Source organism: Neoarius graeffei, chromosome 11 (assembly GCF_027579695.1).
Source record: "Neoarius graeffei isolate fNeoGra1 chromosome 11, fNeoGra1.pri, whole genome shotgun sequence".
In the NCBI taxonomy this organism is placed as follows: Eukaryota; Metazoa; Chordata; class Actinopteri; order Siluriformes; family Ariidae; genus Neoarius; species Neoarius graeffei.
This window is the reverse complement of record NC_083579.1, coordinates 51,631,172-51,653,497: the sequence shown is the minus strand read 5'-3', so window position 1 is coordinate 51,653,497 and position 22,326 is coordinate 51,631,172. Positions and strand designations below refer to the sequence as shown.

At 42.3% G+C, this 22,326-nt stretch overlaps 1 protein-coding gene across 1 annotated transcript in view; it reads left to right on the top strand.

Moving 5' to 3' along the window:
• The first annotated feature begins 668 nt into the window (after positions 1-668).
• Positions 669-22,326, top strand: part of asxl2 (ASXL transcriptional regulator 2) — a 39,676-nt gene continuing 18,018 nt past the window's right edge. Inside the window, exon 1 of the mRNA XM_060934140.1 lies at positions 669-833. Coding sequence (XP_060790123.1) covers positions 777-833 — 57 coding nt within the window. The 5' untranslated portion in view covers positions 669-776. The remainder of the gene's footprint in view (positions 834-22,326) is intronic.

The following is a 22,326-nucleotide window of genomic DNA, read 5'->3' as shown; positions in this document are numbered from 1 at the left end:
CGTGTTTGTCTACATGTGTATTGTATAGTCCTGTAGTGTCATACCTGAATACAATCAGTGGCAACAGTAAATAGCTATGTTGCATGAAAAACAAATGACTTGCAGTCCCCTTATGTATTGCAGTTCAGTGGCATATCACAATCTAACCACTGATGAGGATTTTCTGTTTCTGCCATGACTGATGGGTAAGATTCATGATGAAATATTTATTCAGTTAAAACATTACTGACCTCTAGAGCACACAAGAATACAGCACGCTTTTATTTATCACACACAGCACATGTCACATCTCGGAAAAACGACCCCTTAGGATTCGGTTAGGAGGGTATTAAAGCTCATGTTGTGAAATAAAACTTGATCGAAAATACCAAAGGGATCGAGCTCATCCTAGGAGAACCTCATCACTGGGCACAGAGCTTAGAAAAGTGTTCACACTTAAGAAAAACTGAGGTTTTAAAAATAAAAATAAACTCATTCATAGATTTAAGTGATCTAGCCCAGCTAGAACAACGTAGAAAAAAGTAAATATAATTAACCTACATTAAAAAAATATATATTATCAATGTCAAAACCTCATGCATTATGCTTTAGCAGCTTTCCTGGATGTGCATTGTACAGTAAGGTGACGTCACGCCCATGGTCACATGACCTGCCACTTACAGTAAGGACCCAATATGGCAGAAATGGTAGGACTCGCAGCATAACCGAAACAACATTTCCAGCTTAACAGTAACAAACTCGCACATTAGGTCGATTTCCGAGAACCGACCGCAGACATGAGGGAAAGACAAAAGAAGAAGAAAGGGAGGACGTGGGCAGAAGCTGCAAAAACGGTAAATCTTATTATACTGGGCGTTTGTTTTTGCTTGTTTTCGCTCCCATTTCCATAAGCGTTATTCTTTCCCACTCGTTTTCCCTACAAATCCCGCCTCCTGCGCGATGATTGGGTACTTGTATCCCGAGTATTGCGTTGGGATTGGTTAGCGTTTTATACTGTACGTCAGTTCGCCCGTTGGTAATCGGCGGATAGAAAAAGGAGTTAATGAGAAGGCGGGATTTGTCAGAATACGGGTGGGGAAAATACTGCCTTGTACAACTGGGTTTATGAGTTCATGACCTGCTAGTGCAGGCGCAGTGTGGAGAGCGCGAGTCAGGGCCTGGTTGTGGATGAAAACACAAACAGAGCATAGTATTTATCTTCTGTACACCAAGCATCCACACGGATTTGCTTCTTCAGTTTATAAACTTTCCAACCAGGGTCTGTTTTCATGTTCCCACTGGAGATCTAGCAACGCGCATGACGTTTGTGTCTCTAGCTAGGCTAGGCTAGGCTAAGCTAGTCAGATGCAGACACCTTATATTACCAATTAGACTCGATAGTTAAAATACAGCACTTTAATTCACAATTTGTAAAAAAAAAAAACTTCAGTTACATTGCTTTCGTTTTCAGTGAGCGTCTGTATTCTTGCTGAATCAGGCCAGCTACTTTAGGAAGCGGTTTCATTGCTTATTTTGAATTAGCTTGTACACAGTTAGCCAGCTAATTAGCAACATTTCATGCTGTAGTTGTAAACGGAGGCTAAATGCGAAGTGAATTTTCATGCAGCTGAGAAAATGAGAATTAGTTTTTAAATTAAACCTCGTGCTTTTTTGTTGTTTAGGAAGTTTAACCTGGTGGGCAACTTGTTAAAAGCACTAGTGAAAGTTGTCCAGCGTGAACCAGGTGTCAAACTCAGTTTCTGCCTGGAAAGTAATGACGTGTAATTTACTATTTAATTTATCTAACAAAAAAAAAGAGTAACAAGCTTATTTAACTTCTCTTGTAAGGGGATCTGTCCTATAGAATAGTATGGGTTGTGCTAATAGTTACAGTCAGTGTAGCCGGCTCATTTCAGGGGGAAGGAGCTCATGCATAGTCAAAAAGTTGCCAGAAAAGGTCATGGATAATTTGCATATTCATAAAATCGTCATGATCAGTTGAATATCAGAACGTGTTGCACAAAGAAGGCAGTTTTTCTGAGGACGTAATACTTTAATTTCTATCGCAACTGCAGATAAAGTGAAGCAGCGGAAGTAATTAGTTGGGAAATAGACATGAAACAAACAGCTATGGGTGGAATAATATGGAATCAGTTTTGTGCCAAGGCGGCACGGTGGTGTAGCGGTTAGCACTGTCGCCTCACAGCGAGAAGGTCCGGGTTCGAGCCCCGTCTCCGACGAGGGCCTTTCTGTGTGGAGTTTGCATGTTCTCCCCGTGTCCGCGTGGGTTTCCTCCGGGTGCTCTGGTTTCCCCCACAGTCCAAAGACATGCAGGTTAGGTTAACTGGTGACTCTAAATTGACCGTAGGTGTGAATGTGAGTGTGAATGGTTGTCTGTGTCTATGTGTCAGCCCTGTGATGACCTGGCGACTTGTCCAGGGTGTACCCCGCCTTTCGCCCGTAGTCAGCTGGGATAGGCTCCAGCTTGCCTGCGACCCTGTAGAACAGGATAAAGAGGCTAGAGATAATGAGATGAGAATTTTGTGCCAAAATGTTCATACAATACTTTTGAAATATCAAACAAAAACGACAAATCAAAATACAAAAAAAAAGTCAATTTTTTTAGACTGGCAAACAAATTATTCGTGTAATCGTGCAAAATATCAGTCTATTACTCTTCAGAAACCTTTTATTTTTGTTCCGCGTCTTTCTCAGTTTTGCTTGCCGTAATTTATTTTGGTTGCGATTCCAGCTTTCTCGTTTGCGCTCCCTGACTTTTTGTTTGTAGTTTTGGCACAAACTTCACGTGTGGGTGGGCTGTCCAGGAATGCATTCCCATTGGCTAACTTGTGTTTGACTGTCAGCTATACTCAGCCATTCCCTACTCGGATTCTGGCGGACTGTTTGACGAGTGACCGATCCATTGATGGTAAACAAGGATTGAGTGGACTTCAGTGGCGACTATGATATTGAATTAATTCAACAAGGTGTAAGTGCGGGACAAATGTGTTGTATGTGTTGCAGTAGTACACATTATGTAGGTGTGTTTAACGTTAGCAAGACAGCTATTATATTGGGTAGTGGAGCGAAGTCTAACATTTGACTTGCCACGAAACACCTGCATAATGTGTACTACTGCAACACATACAACACATTTGTCCCGCACTTACACTTTGTTGAATTAATTCAATATCATAGTCGCCACTGAAGTCCACTCGATCCTTGTTTACCGTCAATGGATCGGTCACTCGTCAAACAGTCCGCCAAAATCCGAGTAGGAAATGGCCGCAACAGCCTCCGGGGGAATCACTGAGCATAGCTGTCAGTCAAACACAAGTTAGCCAATGGGAATGCATTCCTGGACAGCCCACCCACACGTGAAGTTTGTGCCAAAACTGCAAGCAAAAAGTCAGGGAGCGCAAACGAGAAAGCTGGAATCGCAACCAAAATAAATTACGTCAAACAAAACTGAGAAAGACGCGGAACAAAAATAAAAGGTTTCTGAAGAGTAATAGACTGATATTTTGCACGATTACACGAATAATTTGTTTGCCAGTCTAAAAAAATTGACTTTTTTGTTTTGTTTTGTTTTTTGTATTTTGATTTGTCGTTTTTGTTTGATATTTCAAAAGTATTGTATGAACATTTTGGCACAAAATTGATTCCATAGAATAACTCGCTTTAATTACTTGTAAATATCGCCAACAATTGAGTTTAAGAACAACAAAGAAGTGTGTGGGTGGGACAAACAATGGTGATCACAGATTGTTCCCAATGAACAATGTCATCAGTCACGGGCACATGTTGCATGTGACGAAAGGTTGTAACTTGTAATTTCTGATGTGTATAGAGAACGTGAATTTGACATCACACCCTTTTGAATTCTGGGGAACTGACATGTTTACGCACCATGTTAAAGGGCATATTCTGGACCAATTTCGTTTTGTTTTTAATATGAAAGTATGTCCCTTTAAGCCTAGGTCACAACCGGCCGTACGTGCTCCTATGGCCGGTCTACGTGCAAAAAATGCAAGAAACGCACGGAGGGCGCGCGTGTGACGTGCTGATTTTCGAGCCGTAGACTGGCTGCAGAGGTTCTTTGTCATGTCAAACAGACTCTACGGGCGCTTACGTTTTTTTCGGGTTGCAAGACAAACTTGCGGCCAACGTGCGTCTTTCTCCACGAACAAAAAAACACAGCAATTTGGGAAACGCCAAAAATCGCATGGCCAAAAAATCGTACGTCCGGTTGTGACCTAGGCTTTACCAGTGTGTGAAATATCTTGAAAATCAGAAATGGCCAACAGGGCTCTTAACTTTTCAATGTTCATGGCCAGCATTAAAAGTTGATGGCCAGTGTGAATGTATGACCCTCAGATGCCTGATGCACATCTAGTGTGTGTTTTTTGAAGTTCTGTGAGCCCAACACAAGAGGAGCATTCGCATACTTGTGATATTTGTCAGTTTTCAGTCCAGGTTTTCTAACAGCGTACGGACCATAAATTGAACGGAAAGGTCGGCAAAACATCTGTTTTTGTGTATTTGAGTACAACAACCAATTGTATGTCTGCAGCCAACCTGGTTTAAATGTCCTCTCCTGCCTTTCTTCCTCATATCGCTTCTTAGTAGCTTTGATTTCTTCTTCTGTTTTCTTCTGCTTCACTTTTTTCTCAGGCAAACCCAGAAACTTCCACATGATTGTCACGAAAAGGCGAAAAAGCGCACTCTTGTAGAATCTCGTGCCGCAATGTCGGCAAAATGTAATGTGATAAACTGCTCATTTAAGAGATGGCAGCTGATTCGCTTTCGTTTTACAGATTTGTGACGTATCTGACAAAATAACCAATGAAAACAATCCTTGCAAAAGGTGGACGTGTCGTGTTAGGGACGTGGTAATACAAGCATGAAATCGTCAAGTGTTAGGGACATAGTAATACAAGCATGAAACCGTCAAAATGTACATTCACAGGCGGGCCAATGTTTGTGGCATGACGGACTCGCTACTGTTTATAGTTTATGGCCCGACGAAAAAGTTGATAGCGTCAGGCTACCGAGCACGTGGTAATTTCAAACACTGCCCTTTACACACTCATCCAGAAGGGTAATTTTGCACAAGGCCATCTTTCTCATCTCATCTCATTATCTCTAGCCGCTTTATCCTGTTCTACAGGGTCGCAGGCAAGCTGGAGCCTATCCCAGCTGACTACGGGTGAAAGGCGGGGTACACCCTGGACAAGTCGCCAGGTCATCACAGGGCTGACACATAGACACAGACAACCATTCACACTCACATTCACACCTACGGTCAATTTAGAGTCACCGGTTAACCTAACCTGCATGTCTTTGGACTGTGGGGGAAACCGGAGCACCCGGAGGAAACCCACACGGACACGGGGAGAACATGCAAACTCCGCACAGAAAGGCCCTCGCCGGCCACGGGGCTCGAACCCGGACCTTCTTGCTGTGAGGCGACAGCGCTAACCACTACACCACCGTGCTGCCCGTCGCTATCTGTCTACAGCAGAAAAAAATAAAATTACAAAACGCGTCTGGAAAAATCCCAAGGGAGTCTGGACCCAGATTTGTGACGTTATCTGCGGAAGCGCCAGCAGGCTGCGCGAGCTTTGCACGGTTTCAGTGCACAGCCTGTGTAAACCAAGCGCTCCCATTTCTCTCTCATTGTCTGGTCTTTTGGAAAATGATGAGTACTAATCCCATCAAGATTGGTGTTGCTACACCCTCTTCCGATACATCTGTTAACCATTTTAATAATTACGCGATAACGTTGAAGAAATTTGCAGAAAACCACCAGGTCGTTTTCTCATAAACAAACCAATGCTCGCGTAGGATTCAGAGGGAGGCGTCCCGCAGATGACGTCACGAAAATCAGTGTTTCCCGGGAAATTCAAGTGCCAAGTTTTTTCAGAGGCGGACCAATTCGCCTCAAATGGCTTGATTTCAACTGAATTTTTCTGGTATTGCGCAAGGTAAAAAAATTGCAGAGAATGCAGAAATGTTACAGATATTTGACGAAAGTTTAATATAAAATAGGAGAATTACATTGATCTGGCTCCTGAATTTACCCGTGATATGCACTTTAAGGGGATTCTGTTGCCTTTCTTTTGCTGAGTTGGATTCTGTGTTTTGATTTTCTATGGTGAAAAAGGTCACTATGGTAAGTCAGTGCTGCTGTATTAAGAACTACCATAGTAGGTCACAGCATTGTTCAGGGAGAAAATTGGACAATGGAATACATCTTTTTTGCTTTTCCTGCATGGAAAAACACGATCTGAATATGTGCATCAATAATACACAAGACTTCTACAGCTCTTGATGCAGCAGATGCGTAACTTTCTGACTGATCAAACCCATTGCCTGTGAGTCAATAAAATAATCACACAGCAGAATGTTTGTGAAAGTTTTGTATTTCATTTGGTTTAATACTTGGGCCAAAAAGACGAGTGCCAGTATACTTTTGCGAGTATGACTGTTCTCTTGCAGTTGCTGGCTAGTCACTTGGCAGATCTTGCACCCAGCCACTGCAAAACTGTTCATGTAACTTTTAAAGTCCTGCAAAGTGTATGCACTCATTTAAAAACCGAGGTTAGTATAAAATGTCCTGGTATGTGAGTGGAGATACTGCATTGGGGTCTGTAATCCGGCTACGTGTCATTTGGATCTGTGTTGTTTATTGTACTTAGTTTGCCCAAATACCTTTGCTTGGCATTGCAATTCAGTTTTTCCTGTGAGTCCACTTTACTTTATCTTTTCCCTTCTCAATTAGATTTGAAGAATTTAACCAACTTTTTAGCGAAACAAAACAAGCAGGTAACCACTAGAGGTCTGCGCGGGTCGGATTTTTCAGTCCCGCTCCCGCCCGTGCCCGCATTGTGCAGTCCCACTCCCGCCCGCGCCCACATTGTGCAGTCCCACTCCCGCCCGCGCCCGCAAAGAATTATGATTTTCAGTCCCGCTCCCGCCCACAAAAAAAATTGATTTTCAGTCCTGCTCCCGCCGCATGATGCAGACGTTCGCGTTATTTCTCAGGAAAGTTCTTGTCTTGACACAGCGTGATGGTGCCCCGCCCCCTACTCTGAGTGGATTTCAGCATAAATATCTACAGCTCACGTTGTTATTATTTACCTTGTTTCGGAACTCAGCATGTACTGTCTCTAATAATTAGTGCTGTCAAATGATTAAAATATTTAATCGCAAATCAGGGGCGATTCTAGCATCTGATCTTTGGGGGTGCTTAGCCCCCAGAGCTGACAGAGGCACCTGGCTTGAACAACAGTGTTTCCACGTTTATTCCGCATTTAGACAGACTTAACTAGACAAGAAGACTAGACTAGCAATTCTGCAATGTTTTAACAGAAGCTGACCCAATAAACTATGATATCTACACATTTACAACCACTGACACAAATATTTACGTTATATTTTTAACAAGACCTACTACTGCATTTGTAATGTTGGAGCTATTCATTTTTGAACAGTGGTAATTGTTAATTAATGTGTTGTGTATTGTGTAATAATAGTGTGTATTATTATGATTTTACATTAATAAACGCTATGTTACATTAAATAAAATTGACTAACACACGCACCGTAGCACTTGTACAGCTCTGCACAAAAGTATCTCGATATGGATGATAAATGTCGTTTTTATCATTCTGTTCATAGACCAGGGAACATCAATATTGCATTATGCATATTATTGTGTTGTGTTTAACAATTGTAACTCCAGTCCGTACCTTCACATCTCGCTATGCCAGTAATACTCAGGTGCTACTTCGAGTTCCTCATCGGCGTGGAATCCAGTTAAAAAAAACACCATGTCATAGCAAGCACTCGAGCGAACAGGCAACCCAATCAGAGGGGACGCAAGGAGGAGAGGTATTTTACTGCTCATAGAACTATCACGTAACAGGTGAATTCAAGAACACACACACGCCCGCGCACACATTCATTGCACAGTGCGAAAGGGCACTTATTTCTGAAAATTACGTCCAAAAGCAGTGTTTTTGAGGGTGCTCAGCTCGTTTTGGGGGGGTGCAAGCAACCCCAAAAATAGGCTAAACACACCCCTGTCGCAAATCATACATTTTTATCATATGAGAAACCATTGTAATTCTCTGATCAGCATAAAAAAGTGAATGAGCTTGCTTTGTACCAATGGGCTTTTTTTTTTTATTACAAAGCAGAGCTAGTAAGAGAAGTGAATTGATTTACTGCTTGAGTTAGTCTACAACTTTAGTCAGAGAGACATGTTACACAGTGACGGTAGGCTTGACTCAATGCTATCCCAGAAATCCTTCCTGTAATATGCAAATTTGGCCGCCTCTGATTGGACAGCCAAATTTGCATATTACAGGAAGGATTTCTGGGATAGCATTGAGTCAAGCCTACCGTCACTGTGTAACCTGTCTCTCTGATTAAAGTTGTAGACTAACGCAAGCCGTAAATCACCTCACTCATGGTTCTCTTGCTAACTAGGTATGAATTGCGAATCATTAGAGTGATCAAAGGCAAATTTAAAATGCTATTTCTCTGGCAATCTCACTCTTTCTACAAATTTAGGTATCTTAAAATGTTTTTATTAATACCAAATAAAATATCTAGCACAAATTATATATGATAGACATAAATTAATAATTTATACATTTTATTTCAAACACATTTTTAGTTAGCGGGACTGCAGCTTACCACCGCTCCCGCCCGCGCCACATATGTGCACTCCCGCTCCCGCGCATATATGTGCACTTCCGGTTCCGCCCGCGCCCGCAATGAGCTTTCAAAATTTGTCCCGCGCCGCACTGCTTTGCGGCGAGTCCCGCGGGACTCCCGCGGGAGTGCAGGGCTCTAGTAACCACCATAGTATGCATAGGTAACAGAGTGTGTTCCTCACAAGATGGCGCCCCTGTCCCAACATGCAACACGGCAAGACATAACTTGATGTTCTCGATATGATGTATATTTTTCTCCTCAAACCAGTGAATTGTATAATCAGTATTCTAAATTTAACAAAGCAATATGTCTGTATCTTGATTGATGTAAAGCAAATAGTTGTATGTACAGCATGACTTATCTACGGGTAAGAAGTGCCACTTTGTTGACTGTTGGTGTTGTGGGCGGCTACGTTGATTTGGCCTCATTTGCTGAACTCAGAGGAACTTAGAGTTGAGAAGACCACTCTATACCTTTGGAATAGGAGTTCCCAATTTTCTTTGTGGTTTTTTTCCTGGTCGAATTACGACCTCTAGTCAAATGCAGCAATATTGGAGATGAGAGAGCTGGACAGACTAAAGGAATGAATGCTATTGCAGTCATCTCTACCTAAAGATATGAACTGAGGGGTAGAGGTCTGCGCGGGTCGGATTTTTCAGTCCCGCTCCCGCCCCCGGCCGCATTGTGCATTCCCACTCCCGCCCGCGCCGCAAAGAATTATGATTTTCAGTCCCGCTCCCACCCGCGAAAAAATTATGATTTTCAGTCCCGCTCCTGCCCGCAAATCCCGCATGATGCAGACGTTCGCGTTATTTCTCAGGAAAGTTCTTGTTTTGACACAGCGTGATGGTGCCCCGCCCCCTACTCTGAGTGGATTTCAGCATAAATATCTACAGCTCACATTGTTATTATTTACCTTGTTTCAGAACTCAGCATGTGCTGTCAAACAATTAAAATATTTAATCACAAATCGTACATTTTTATCATATGAGAAACCATTGTAATTCTCTGATCAGCATAAAAAAGTGAATGGGCTTGCTTTGTACCAATGGGCTTTTTTTTTTATTACAAAGCAGAGCTAGTAAGAGAAGTGAATTGATTTACTGCTTGAGTTAGTCTACAACTTTAGTCAGAGAGACATGTTACACAGTGACGGTAGGCTTGACTCAATGCTATTCCAGAAATCCTTCCTGTAATATGCAAATTTGCCGCCTCTGATTGGACAGCCAAATTTGCATATTACAGGAAGGATTTCTGGGATAGCATTGAGTCAAGCCTACCGTCACTGTGTAACCTGTCTCTCTGATTAAAGTTGTAGACTAACGCAAGCCGTAAATCACCTCACTCATGGTTCTTTTGCTAGCTGGGTGTGAATTGCGAGTCATTAGAGTGCTCAAAGGATTTCCTATAAGGGTGATCAATGGCAAATTTAAGATGCCATTTTTCTGGCAATCTCACTCTCTCTGCAAATTTAGGTATCTTAAAATGTTTTTATTAATGCCAAATAAAATATCCAGCACAAATTATATATGATAGACATAAATTAATAATTTATATATTTTATTTCAAACACATTTTTAGTTAGTGGGACTGCAGCTTATCACTGCTCCCGCCCACGCCACATATGTGCGCTCCCGCCCGCGCCACATATGTGCGCTCCCACTCCCGCCCGCATGCACATATGTGCACTTCCGGTCCTGCCCGCGCCTGCAACGAGCTTTCAAAATTTGTCCCGCGCCGCACTGCTTTGCGGCGAGTCCCGCGGGACTCCTGTGGGAGTGCAGGGCTCTACTGAGGGGTAACTCCCACTGGTACCAGTCAGCAGGTAGTCAAAGGACATTGTGGTTCAGTAAGAAAACCCAAGTAAAAAATAGACCAGTGTGTCAAAAAAAAAAATTCAACTCACAATTTCATTGCAAAATGGTTGGCTTTGAAGATCACATGTTAATTATAAGGATTAATGTGCATGTCATTTTTTTTTTGTTTGTTTGTTTGTTTAACTTTAAGAAGTGCATGTATACATTGGTATGAAATAAAAGGAAAGCCTACTCTTAAATTAAAGGCATCATAAATGGTGTGAGTGCAAAATAAATTTTGCTTTTTACAACTATGGAATCAATTTTGTGCCAAAATGTTCATACAATACTTTTGAAATATCAAACAAAAACGACAAATCAAAATACAAAAAAAGAGAAAAAAGTCAATTTTTTTTAGACTGGCAAACAAATTATTCGTGTAATCGTGCAAAATATCAGTCTATTACTCTTCAGAAACCTTTTATTTTTGTTCCGCGTCTTTCTCAGTTTTGCTTGCCGTAATTTATTTTGGTTGCGATTCCAGCTTTCTCGTTTGCGCTCCCTGACTTTTTGTTTGCAGTTTTGGCACAAACTTCACGTGTGGGTGGGCTGTCCAGGAATGCATTCCCATTGGCTAACTTGTGTTTGACTGACAACTACGCTCAGCCATTCCCTACTCGGATTCTGGCGGACTGTTTGACAAGTGACCGATCCATTGACGGTAAACAAGGATCGAGTGGACTTCAGCTATGATATTGAATTAATTCAACGAAGTGTAAGTGCGGGACAAATGTGTTGTATGTGTTGCAGTAGTGCACATTATGCAAGTGTTTCGTGGCAAGTCAAATATTAGACTTCGCTCCACTACCCAATATAATAGCTGTCTTGCTAACGTTAAACACGCCTGCATAATGTGTACTACTGCAACACATACAACACATTTGTCCCGCACTTACACTTTGTTGAATTAATTCAATATCATAGTCGCCACTGAAGTCCACTCGATCCTTGTTTACCGTCAATGGCTCGGTCACTCGTCAAACAGTCCGCCAGAATCCGAGTAGGGAATGGCTGAGCGTAGCTGTCAGTCAAACACAAGTTAGCCAATGGGAATGCATTCCTGGACAGCCCGCCCACACGTGAAGTTTGTGCCAAAACTGCAAGCAAAAAGTCAGGGAGCACAAACGAGAAAGCTGGAATCGCAACCAAAATAAATTACGGCAAGCAAAACTGAGAAAGACGCGGAACAAAAATAAAAGGTTTCTGAAGAGTAATAGACTGATATTTTGCACGATTACACGAATAATTTGTTTGCCAGTCTAAAAAAATTGACTTTTTTCTCTTTTTTTGTATTTTGATTTGTCGTTTTTGTTTGATATTTCAAAAGTATTGTATGAACATTTTGGCACAAAATTGATTCCATATACAACCTCATTGCTTACAAAACTCCATCTTTTTAATGGATGATTTTTCAACCATTTTGTTGATATTAAGCTAACCTGATTAATTAGATCTCCCCATAAAGAGCCTTGTAAACATTTATGGCAAAGAACGTATACTGAAAGGTTCTTCTATGCCTTTGCTTGAAAGAACTTTTCCTGCCAGATTTATTTTTTAAGAGTGTACACTGTTACTCGTCACCATTCTTTGTAGAACTGCAACCTAAACAGTGCTAGATTAAGCTACAGCTTACTGTATTTTCAAAAGGCACTCTCCTTTTCCTTTGTCAAAGACAAAGGAAGTGAATCATGTTTGGCTGAAGTCATGGTATTACTAATCTCATCAGCCCACTGTTACAGCTGGTGAGAAAAACATCGGCACCGCTCCACTGCCTGACCTCATAATGAAAGCAAAGCTGCAGTTCAGAGACGCTTGCATTAATCAAACTACAGATAAACACATGCGTTGATTGCACACTCACAGTAATTGATCATACATTGTACACAGTGGTGAAAGCGACCTGTTTGCGTTTTCGTAGATTAAAAAAAAACAACAACGTAATCCTATATCCTGGTCATTGTATGTTCTCACAGTAGCAACTGTAAAACATCTCAAAACACTCGTGATACTTTAGGAGTAAGGATCTGTTTAGTGGCGGCACGGTGGTGTAGTGGTTAGTGCTGTCGCCTCACAGCAAGAAGGTCCGGGTTCGAGCCCCGTGGCCGGCGAGGGCCTTTCTGTGCGGAGTTTGCATGTTCTCCCCGTGTCCGCGTGGGTTTCCTCCGGGTGCTCCGGTTTCCCCCACAGTCCAAAGACATGCAGGTTAGGTTAACTGGTGACTCTAAATTGACCGTAGGTGTGAATGTGAGTGTGAATGGTTGTCTGTGTCTATGTGTCAGCCCTGTGATGACCTGGCGACTTGTCCAGGGTGTACCCCGCCTTTCGCCCGTAGTCAGCTGGGATAGGCTCCAGCTTGCCTGCGACCCTGTAGAACAGGATAAAGCGGCTAGAGATAATGAGATGAGATGAGATCTGTTTAGTAGCTTAAAGCAGATACACAGAACCTTTATTTTTAAATACATTTCTGAGTGGATAGTATCTCCATCCTTGACTCTTGTATGCTGCATAAATAGGAATTAAAAAATATATATATTTTTAAGAGTTAAAATCGACCGCAAAGTTGGCATTCGAGCTGCTCCGCTGAGCCAGCCAGCCCTGAGTGCGTGACGTCACAGTGGTAACCGGTTTTAAGGCCGAGGCCTTTTACAGCTATAGACCAAAGTCATATAAATAAAAGTTTATTGTGAAAGTAAGAAACGCCGTTACCGACTTGCTCAACTAAGACTGATTTGACTTCATTGATTGTGGGTTGACCCTCATTAAAACAGGATAGGTGTTATAATTTATGCAACATACATGTACATGCATGCATTTTCACTGATAAAACGTAAAAGGCTAATTAAATAATCAGATGAACTGAGACACTCACATTCTGAAGTAAATTAAATAATCTTATACCGGTAACTTAAACACACAATACAAGTTACATGTCTCGTCTCATCTCATCTCATTATCTCTAGCCGCTTTATCCTTCTACAGGGTCGCAGGCAAGCTGGAGCCTATCCCAGCTGACTACGGGCGAAAGGTGGGGTACACCCTGGGCAAGTCGCCAGGTCATCACAGGGCTGACACATAGACACAGACAACCATTCACACTCACATTCACACCTACGGTCAATTTAGAGTCACCAGTTAACCTAACCACAAGTTACATGTATTAACCCAAATGCAGGTAAATAACTTTTTTTTTTTTTTAATCCAAATGAGAGTCGGAGATTACCCGTCTGTGTTCTTGCTTCTTGAACGCCGATCTTGTGGCCGATTGTTTTGAAACAATCTGACTTTCAGTTGTTCATTCAGTTCTCCGTTCATTTGCTTCTTCCACATAAGGGCGAGATGGCAGCAATATCCAGTTTAGAAATAAGAGGGCTGGTCCATTCATTCTCTCCATACTGCGTATTCCAACATTACTGCTCAGCTCAGGCAATTACTAAAACCTGGGACAGAACGGAACCTCACCGGTTTTAGCAACAACTGCGGGGAGGTCACTGCCCAAGTGATATGTCCCGTCCCGTTCCGTCCCGGGTTTTACCAACAACCCTCAGCTCACGTTCCAGGAGGACTAGTGCAACTGAACTCACTTTTAAAAAAATAAATAAATACTTTTCCTTTTCTTGTTTTATTTTTCTTTAATTGTTGGGACTGCACCCTTTTTCAATACGGGCTTATAGCCAACGCTCCTCAACAGATCAGAGGTTTTGTATGAGTCCTCAGTAAAATGTGCAGAGCAGAGGAGAAACCACTTCATAGCCGCCCAATGTGTCCGTGAATTTCTCGCAAAACGCGTCCAAATCTTTGCAGTTTGAACATTCTTGGGCCATGAATGCAACGTAAATCCACCTTCTGTTGTGTTGCTGCACCCGCCAGCAACACATCTGCGTGGCATCGCAATAAATTAGCTCAAAATGGAGGATCGGAGTTGCAGTCAGCTCTGTGTTTTAGTATAGCGGAAATGGTGACAAGACCGATAGACTTCCTTGCTATGATGTTACGGACGTCAAGGTCATTCATTCAGACTGCTACCTATATGAATCACTTTAATCGTAAAAATTACGATATTAGATTTATTGTTAGCGCTTAAAACTATTCCTGTGCCATTCTTGAGGTCTCAAGGCATTTGTAAATGAAAGTGAGGCCACGGCTCTGCGTATATGCTTTAAAGGTAGACTGCCTTTCAGATTTTTCAAGTTTAGGTCATAAAAAGAATTTTCCATGACATCCAATTATTTTGTTTAGTGGACTGAAAGTTACTGATTTTGGATCACAGACTTCGAATTTTATTTATTTATTTATTTATTTATTTATAAAATTGAACAGTTAATGAATTTAGGGCCACGTGGCCCTAAATTCTTCGCTATTTTTTCCTGCTTCACCATGACCCAATTCAAGATGCTACGTCATGCATCATGTAGTGGGCTTTCCCCATTCGTGCAAGGCATTGTGGGATACAAATTTGAAACAGGAGAGAACTCAATAGAACTCAACGCCAACAGTGTCGATGGGGATGCCTCCGTCCGGTAGACTACACGCCTTATTAAGTTGTGATTTGGGGATGGACATTTGACCTCACAGTAATCGTGACCTGGTGAAATTACTTGTATCAGCCTTGGAGATGTTGTGTTCACAAGGTTTTCAGACAGACATTTGACCTCACAGTGACCTTGCCCTTAGACCTTTTGATCTCAAAATCTAATCAGTTCATGTTTGTCCCCAAATGCACAAATGGTGAAAGTTTGGTGAAATTCCTTTCATTAGCCTTTGAGATATTGCGTTCACAAGGTTTCGGGACGGATGCACGGACAGATGGACAACCCGAAAACCTAATGCCTCGTGCACCTTATGGTGGCGGAGGCATAAAAATGGAGAACGTGGGTGTGCGAATGAAATGTGAAAGACCAACTACAGTAACGGAAAGCGAGAAGAAATATATATTATTTACCAGCTGGGAGGTCCGTATCGTGAAATACCGTGACCAAGGTCTTAAGCTGGTAAATAATGTATTTATTTTTTTCTTTACCAAATTCTAACAGAAAACGAGAGCGCCCAAAACGGAAAACCGAGCCGAGGCGAGCTGCCATTTTGAATCCTCATTCACAGCTGTAATGCAAATTGCTTCCTCTTCGGTATACAAGTGCACTTCCATGGCAGGAAAAAAAACTACATTTTGCTGCCTATTTATGCAAAATTGAGTCATTCAGGATTCAGCCATGTTTTTGCTCAGCGTTAGCAACAGTAACCGGTTTTTAGCTTTCTCCTGAAATGTTCCATTTTATTTCTTCTTCCTCAGGGTAGTAAAACTTGCTTTCGCTGTGAACACTGTCGTTATTGCTATCCATGATGTAAAATTAATGCTATTCTCCTGAGAAATGCTGGCAAAAATTTATAAGATTTTTGATAATCTTATAAATAAATCTTATAAAAAAAGATAAATGTTGACAAAAAATGCTACTATGTTTGTTGTTGTTGTGACGGACCCGCTCACCAGCCAATCAGAGCGCAGGATTTGATGGAAACCAGACCGCGAAAAAAATAAAAGACGTTATGTTGCGAAGGAAAGGAAACACAGGACCAAACTAATAAATCAGCGGTCAGCGAGCACCTTGGTGTGATCAGCTGTTCGTTTAGTGATAGAATAATGTAACTGTCAGTGTATGGTCAAGGTAAACCTGTAGATGGCAGTAATACAACACTGTGAAAGCCAGCTGCCGTAAAACCCAAAAGAAGAAGAAGAAGGTAAACCTATGCATGCACACACGAACTTCCTCTGTCTGCTTGACTGCGCTGAGCAAGCAAGTTCACGCACATTATTTGCTAGGGAATCCCCTCAAATGAAATAACTTCCTAGCCACAGAATGGCCTGTTTTTTGGGTTTTTTTTAAACTATTACAGAAATAAACATATATCACAATGACCAAATTTCAGAGGGAACTAAATTTCACCAATTTTATGAAATCGAAAGGCCGTCTAGCTTTAAAGTAAAATAAAATGAAGGACAAGAACTTGCTAGCCTACAAGATAGCAATACAACATATAAGCTAGTTATGTGCATTAGTACAGACTCTGGAAAAAAACTCGTACTTGAGTCCCTGGGAGGAGATGTCTTTATTGAGACACACCTTCTAATTCAGTAGTTTTTCTTTATTTTTATTCATTAAAAGTCACTTCATGTCTGAAAGTAATGATGGATGTTGTTTCTCTTTACTTAGCTGAGTGGTCTCATCTCATCTCATTATCTGTAGCCACTTTATCCTGTTCTACAGGGTCGCAGGCAAGCTGGAGCCTATCCCAGCTGACTACGGGCGAAAGGCGGGGTACACCCTGGACAAGTCGCCAGGTCATCACAGGGCTGACACATAGACACAGACAACCATTCACACCTACAGTCAATTTAGAGTCACCAGTTAACCTAACCTGCATGTCTTTGGACTGTGGAGGAAACTGGAGCACCCGGAGGAAACCCACGCGGACACGGGGAGAACATGCAAACTCCTCACAGAAAGGCCCTCGCCGGCCACGGGGCTCGAACCCGGACCTTCTTGCTGTGAGGCGACAGCGCTAACCACTACACCACCGTGCCACCCTTAGCTGAGCGGTTCTTGACATAATATGGATTACTACAGTTGTGGAATAGGGCTATTTACTGTTTGATCTCAAACACATTAAGAAGGCAAGAAATTGCACAAATTAACTTTTGATGAGGCAAACCTGTTAATTGAAAAGCATTCCAGGTGACTACTTCATGAAGCTGGTTAAGATAATGCCAATAGTGTGCAAAGCGTCATCAAGGTAATCAGTGGTTACTTTTATTTTAGCACATAATCCCATCCAGGTGTTATTTCATAGTATTGATGTCTTCAGTATTGTTCAATGTAGAAAATAGTCAAAATACAGACAAACCTATGAATGTGTAGGTGTGTCTAAACTTTTGAATGGTACTTTATTAGACTCAACCAATTTTGTGATCTCCCCCCCCAATTTGCAGTTTAGGCCACACCAATTTGATTAGTTGGTTCTCGGAATCGCCGCTTGAAGAAAATGCAAAATGAAAAAAAAAAATTCTGAAGACTGCAGGTTGAGGTCACGTGACATCGAAAACCAATCAAATCGCCCCTTTCACTTTGGATAAAGACTTGTGGAAGAAACATGCCTGTGGAGGGGAATCCTGCAAAGCCTGCGTTTGTGATTGTTAGGATATTCAGCGAACAGAAGCGTAAAATCTTTGACAGGTGTATCGAAATTTCAAGAGGGCACGTTGATGAATATTCATCTCGGTTAAATTGATCGCGGAGTTTTAGTCACATAGGCATATCTGGTGAAACAGCGCGATCTTGTCATTCTAATGCTATTAGTCACAAGACTGTTGTTTCAGACTTTTATTTTCAATTATCCTTAATGCATATGGGTGGAAATAAGATAAGCTATTAAAAGAGCCATATGAAATGTGTAACAATAATGTACTGTCTTTGTTTTGTTTCTCTATTATGAAAGCCCTCTATTTCCACCGCTAATTTTACCATCAGAGCATTTTTTATTTTTATTTCGCTCGCTCGCTTCATATTTTTCCTGAAAAAATCTGAGAACCAACTAATTAAATTGGTGTGGCCTTACCACTTAAAAAAAAAAATCACAATTTACATTTTTATCACCCAGAACTGATGACCTCAGAAAGAGAGTAAAATGAGCATTCCCACCAGGTTTAAAGAGAGTATGGGAGGGCATAACTGATGTTAATTAGATACACTGCCCACCCAAAAAAAGTCACACACTCTAATATTTTGTTGGACCACCTTTAGGTTTGATTACAGTGCATATTTGCCGTGGCATTGTATTGGCAACCTTATAAAACACCACAACATTCATTTTTCACCGAGATCTTGTACTGGTGACAGGAGAGTCTAATCACTGCGTAAAGTCTTCTCCAGCACGCCCCAAAAACTTTCAGTGGGGTTAAGGTCAGGACACCGTGGTGGCCAATAGACCTCCTCGGCTCCATTGGAGTGCTGTGGTCACGTGGTTTGAAATGGGTAAACAAATGCCTACATGTGTCGTGTGTTTGTATGGATTATCTGTATTCAGGAACTACAAAGTCTGAGATATAGCTCAAAATGGTACATTATTGCGCAGCTTATGGCTGCAATAACAATTCAACTGATAGGGGTCTATCATTTCATTCTTTTTCTGAGCGATAAAAGACTTCAGGAGGTAAGAAATTATTAAATTTACAAACAAATTCGCATTGTTTGGTAGTTGTGTGTGCTGTAGCATTGAAACCTTCATTTACCACACTTTGAAAGATAATTTGCAATCGTAATCGTGGACATTTGTCATTTTATCAAGATTTTTTTTTTTTTTTTTGTCCAAATTGTATCATTGGCTGCACTAGTAGAGCTATTAGCGACCACCATTTTGGATTTGTGTTTACCCATTAAAGATCACGTGATCTTGAGTCCGAGGAGGTCTGTTCATGTGTGAAAATGATTCCTTATGCTCCCTAAACCACTCTTTCACAGCCTGAGCCTTAATTTTATGCCCGTGCCATCAGAGAAGAAAAAATCCATTGATGTGATAACCTTATCATTCAGTACATTCAGGTCGTCATCTGAATTCATTTTATTGCCACATATCATTGCTGAGTCTCAGCATGACCAACTGAAGCAACCCCAGATCATAACACTGAGTGCGTTTACATGCACATAGAGAGAATCGAATTTCTGCCGTTGCTCGACTGAAATCGAAGTTCAAAATGCCATGTATACACCTTAATTCGGCTGAAATTGAACCGAACTTGATTTCTCGGAATCGAGCTACACAACCTAGATTATGCGATTTCTGCCGAGCTACTTAGTGCATGTATACCCTATCAAGCTAGTAGTCGAGCTACTTACTGCCCCTTCCGGAAGTGACGAGTGACGAGACCACAAGCGGGAAACACAACAGCCTCGGTCGGCATGACAACAGTAGTAGCGAGCAGCAGAAGAGGTCAGGAGGAACAAACGAAGAAGAGAAAATGGCGATGTAGAGCTCTCTGAAGTGTGGGTGGAGCACAGAGGACGGCAGGACAAAGCTTCTGGTACTAATAGGCTTTTTATTGTCAGACTTTTCAGTTTAACAGCTTACTTTTATTCTTGAGAGAAACACACGCACGCGCGCTGTGTTCTAGTCCCGGGATGAGCTGTCCCCTCTGCTCTCCCTCTGCCTCCTTAAATAGGGCGCGGTTACTGGGAAGACACACAAACACAGGTTAATTACCGTCAGGTGAAGTGATTCTGCCACTCACCTTCCCTGGCTCCGCCCTCCTGTCACAGACCGGCGCTTGACCACGCCCCCACTGCCACAGGCAAGCAGAAACGTGCACTTCTGGAGCAATGAGGAGACAGAGTTCATGCTCATTCAGCTTAAGGAGTTGAATATATTAAAATTCATGGACGGGAGAAAAACGCGCAATGGAGAACACGGAACTGATAACTTTGTTTATACTCTTGAATAGCTCTTCTTCATGACGACAACCGGAAGTGTACCAACACGATGGGGCGTGTAGCGCCACCTGTGGCTCGGGTGCACAATGCACCTCACACAATAGCCCGATTTCATTGTGTGCATGTACGATTGGATTTCTCTGGCACCCTGCTGGGACCTTCAGCTCGATTACCGACAGCAGCTCGATTTGGATGTGCATGTAAACGTAGTCACTGCCTACAGAGGCTTGTACAGTGGCCACTATGCACGATGGGTGCATCACTTAATGTGCTTCCCTTCTTACCCTGATGCCCCATTGCTCAGGAATTGAGTACATCTGGACTCATCAGACCACATGACCTTTTTCCTATTGTCCCAGAGTCCAATCTTTCTGCTCCCTAACAAATTGAAGCCTTTTCTTCTGATTATTCTCACTGACAAGTGGTTTTCTTCTGGACAAACAACAGTTTAGTCCCAATCCTGTGAGTTCTCATCACATTGTGTGTGTAGAAATGCTCTTCCTTTCACTATTAAACATAGTCATGACTTCTACTGTTAATTGTTTTAACAATTTGACTCAGCGTTTAGGGCGGCACGGTGGTGTAGTGGTTAGTACTGTCGCCTCACAGCAAGAAGGTCCTGGGTTCGAGCTCAGCGGCCGATGAGGGCCTTTCTGTGTGGAGTTTGCATGTCCTCCCCATGTCTGCGTGGGTTTTCTCCGGGTGCTCCGGTTTCCCCCACAGTCCAAAGACATGCAGGTTAGGCTAATTGGTAGTCTGGCTAACGCGACTTCAAAGCTCTGCGAGCATTTGGTCTGGCAAAGATATTAAGCCCAACCGTTTCCCAAAGCGCGTGGTTGACCCGCCTCCCTGAAATGCCTCAGTTTGCTACTGGTCAAAGCCAGAAAAGGCTGTGACGAAGCTTAAACCAATCACATCACTCTTTCCTCTGATGTATGTGACGCGACGGAAACTGCTTGAGTAACAGGAAGAAGATAAATACCTCCAGGGCTGCTCTTTGCTCCGTTTTCAATGAGAACTTCCCATTGAATGCTTTCAATACAGCATCTACCGCTGTGTCAAAGGCTTGCCGCTGCTCCATGTTCGTAATGTTTCTAGTGAATGAAGCGCTTCCGGCATAGATTCTGTAAACAATCTATGGCTTCCGGTCGCAGTTCTACTACGTCACTGCCTTGAACGCGCCTCTACCCAGGGCCGTTGGAGATGCTCAAAGTTGATTGGCTCCCGATTTTTCGGGAGCTTGGAAGAGCTGTAGATAGCTTGCCTTGCCAGACTAAGCTCGCAACAGGCCCTCGTGTTGCGTCACGCTTAGGACGGGCGGGCCCAGGCTAGCTAATTGGTGGCTCTAAATTGACCGTAGGCATGATTGTGAGTGTGAATGATTGTTTGTCTCTGTGTGTTGACCCTGCGATTACCTGGCGACTTGTCCAGGGGTGTACTCCGCCTCTCGCCCGTAGTCAGCTGGGATAGGCTCCAGCTTGTCTGCAACCCTGTACAGGATAAGTGGCTACAGATAATGGATGGATGAATGGACTTGGCGTTTAAGTGATCTCTGATCACGGTCTGTCAGGATGTTTTTCTGACCACATTTCTTCCTTGAAGTTGACGGTACACCGCTGTCCTTCCAGGTTTTAATAATGTACTGGACAGTTTTTAACCCAATTCCAGTCATTTCAGCAATCTCCTAAGTGGTTTTCTTTGCTTGATGCAGGCCAATAATTTGACCCTCCTGAAACACGGTAACGTCTTTTACACAATCATAGGATATGTCCTCCAACATGGTGGTTTAAGAAATGTGAAGCTGTTTGCTGTATCCAGACCATTCCTTTGGTTTGCTTCCATAGTACAGCAGGTGGTGGGATTTGGAAAAAGAGTAGTGCTCCTCCATGGCACCAAGCTGCTTTGTACCACCAAGACCTACAGTATCAAATAAAAAGTTTTCTTCTGCAAAAGTCAATGAGTATTTTTTTTCTTTCTCTAGTTGTCGGATGAGTAAAGTAAAAATAAAATGTTGCTGACTGTTACTGTAACACAGAGGACTCAAGAGAGTGGTAAGGATCCATGTGTGAGATGTTTGTTTTCATTAATGTCCACAATCCCCCCCCAAAAAAAATCTGGGTAGTTCGGGGTCATACACAATATAAGCTCTATGATATACTGTCAAAAAGGCAAATCCACAATCATCATCAATGAATACAGCAAGAACTGGCAGAAAGAAAACCAGTATAAGGGGATATCCAAGGTAGGATGATACACAGAGCTCAATCAGATAAACACTGGTTCAGAAC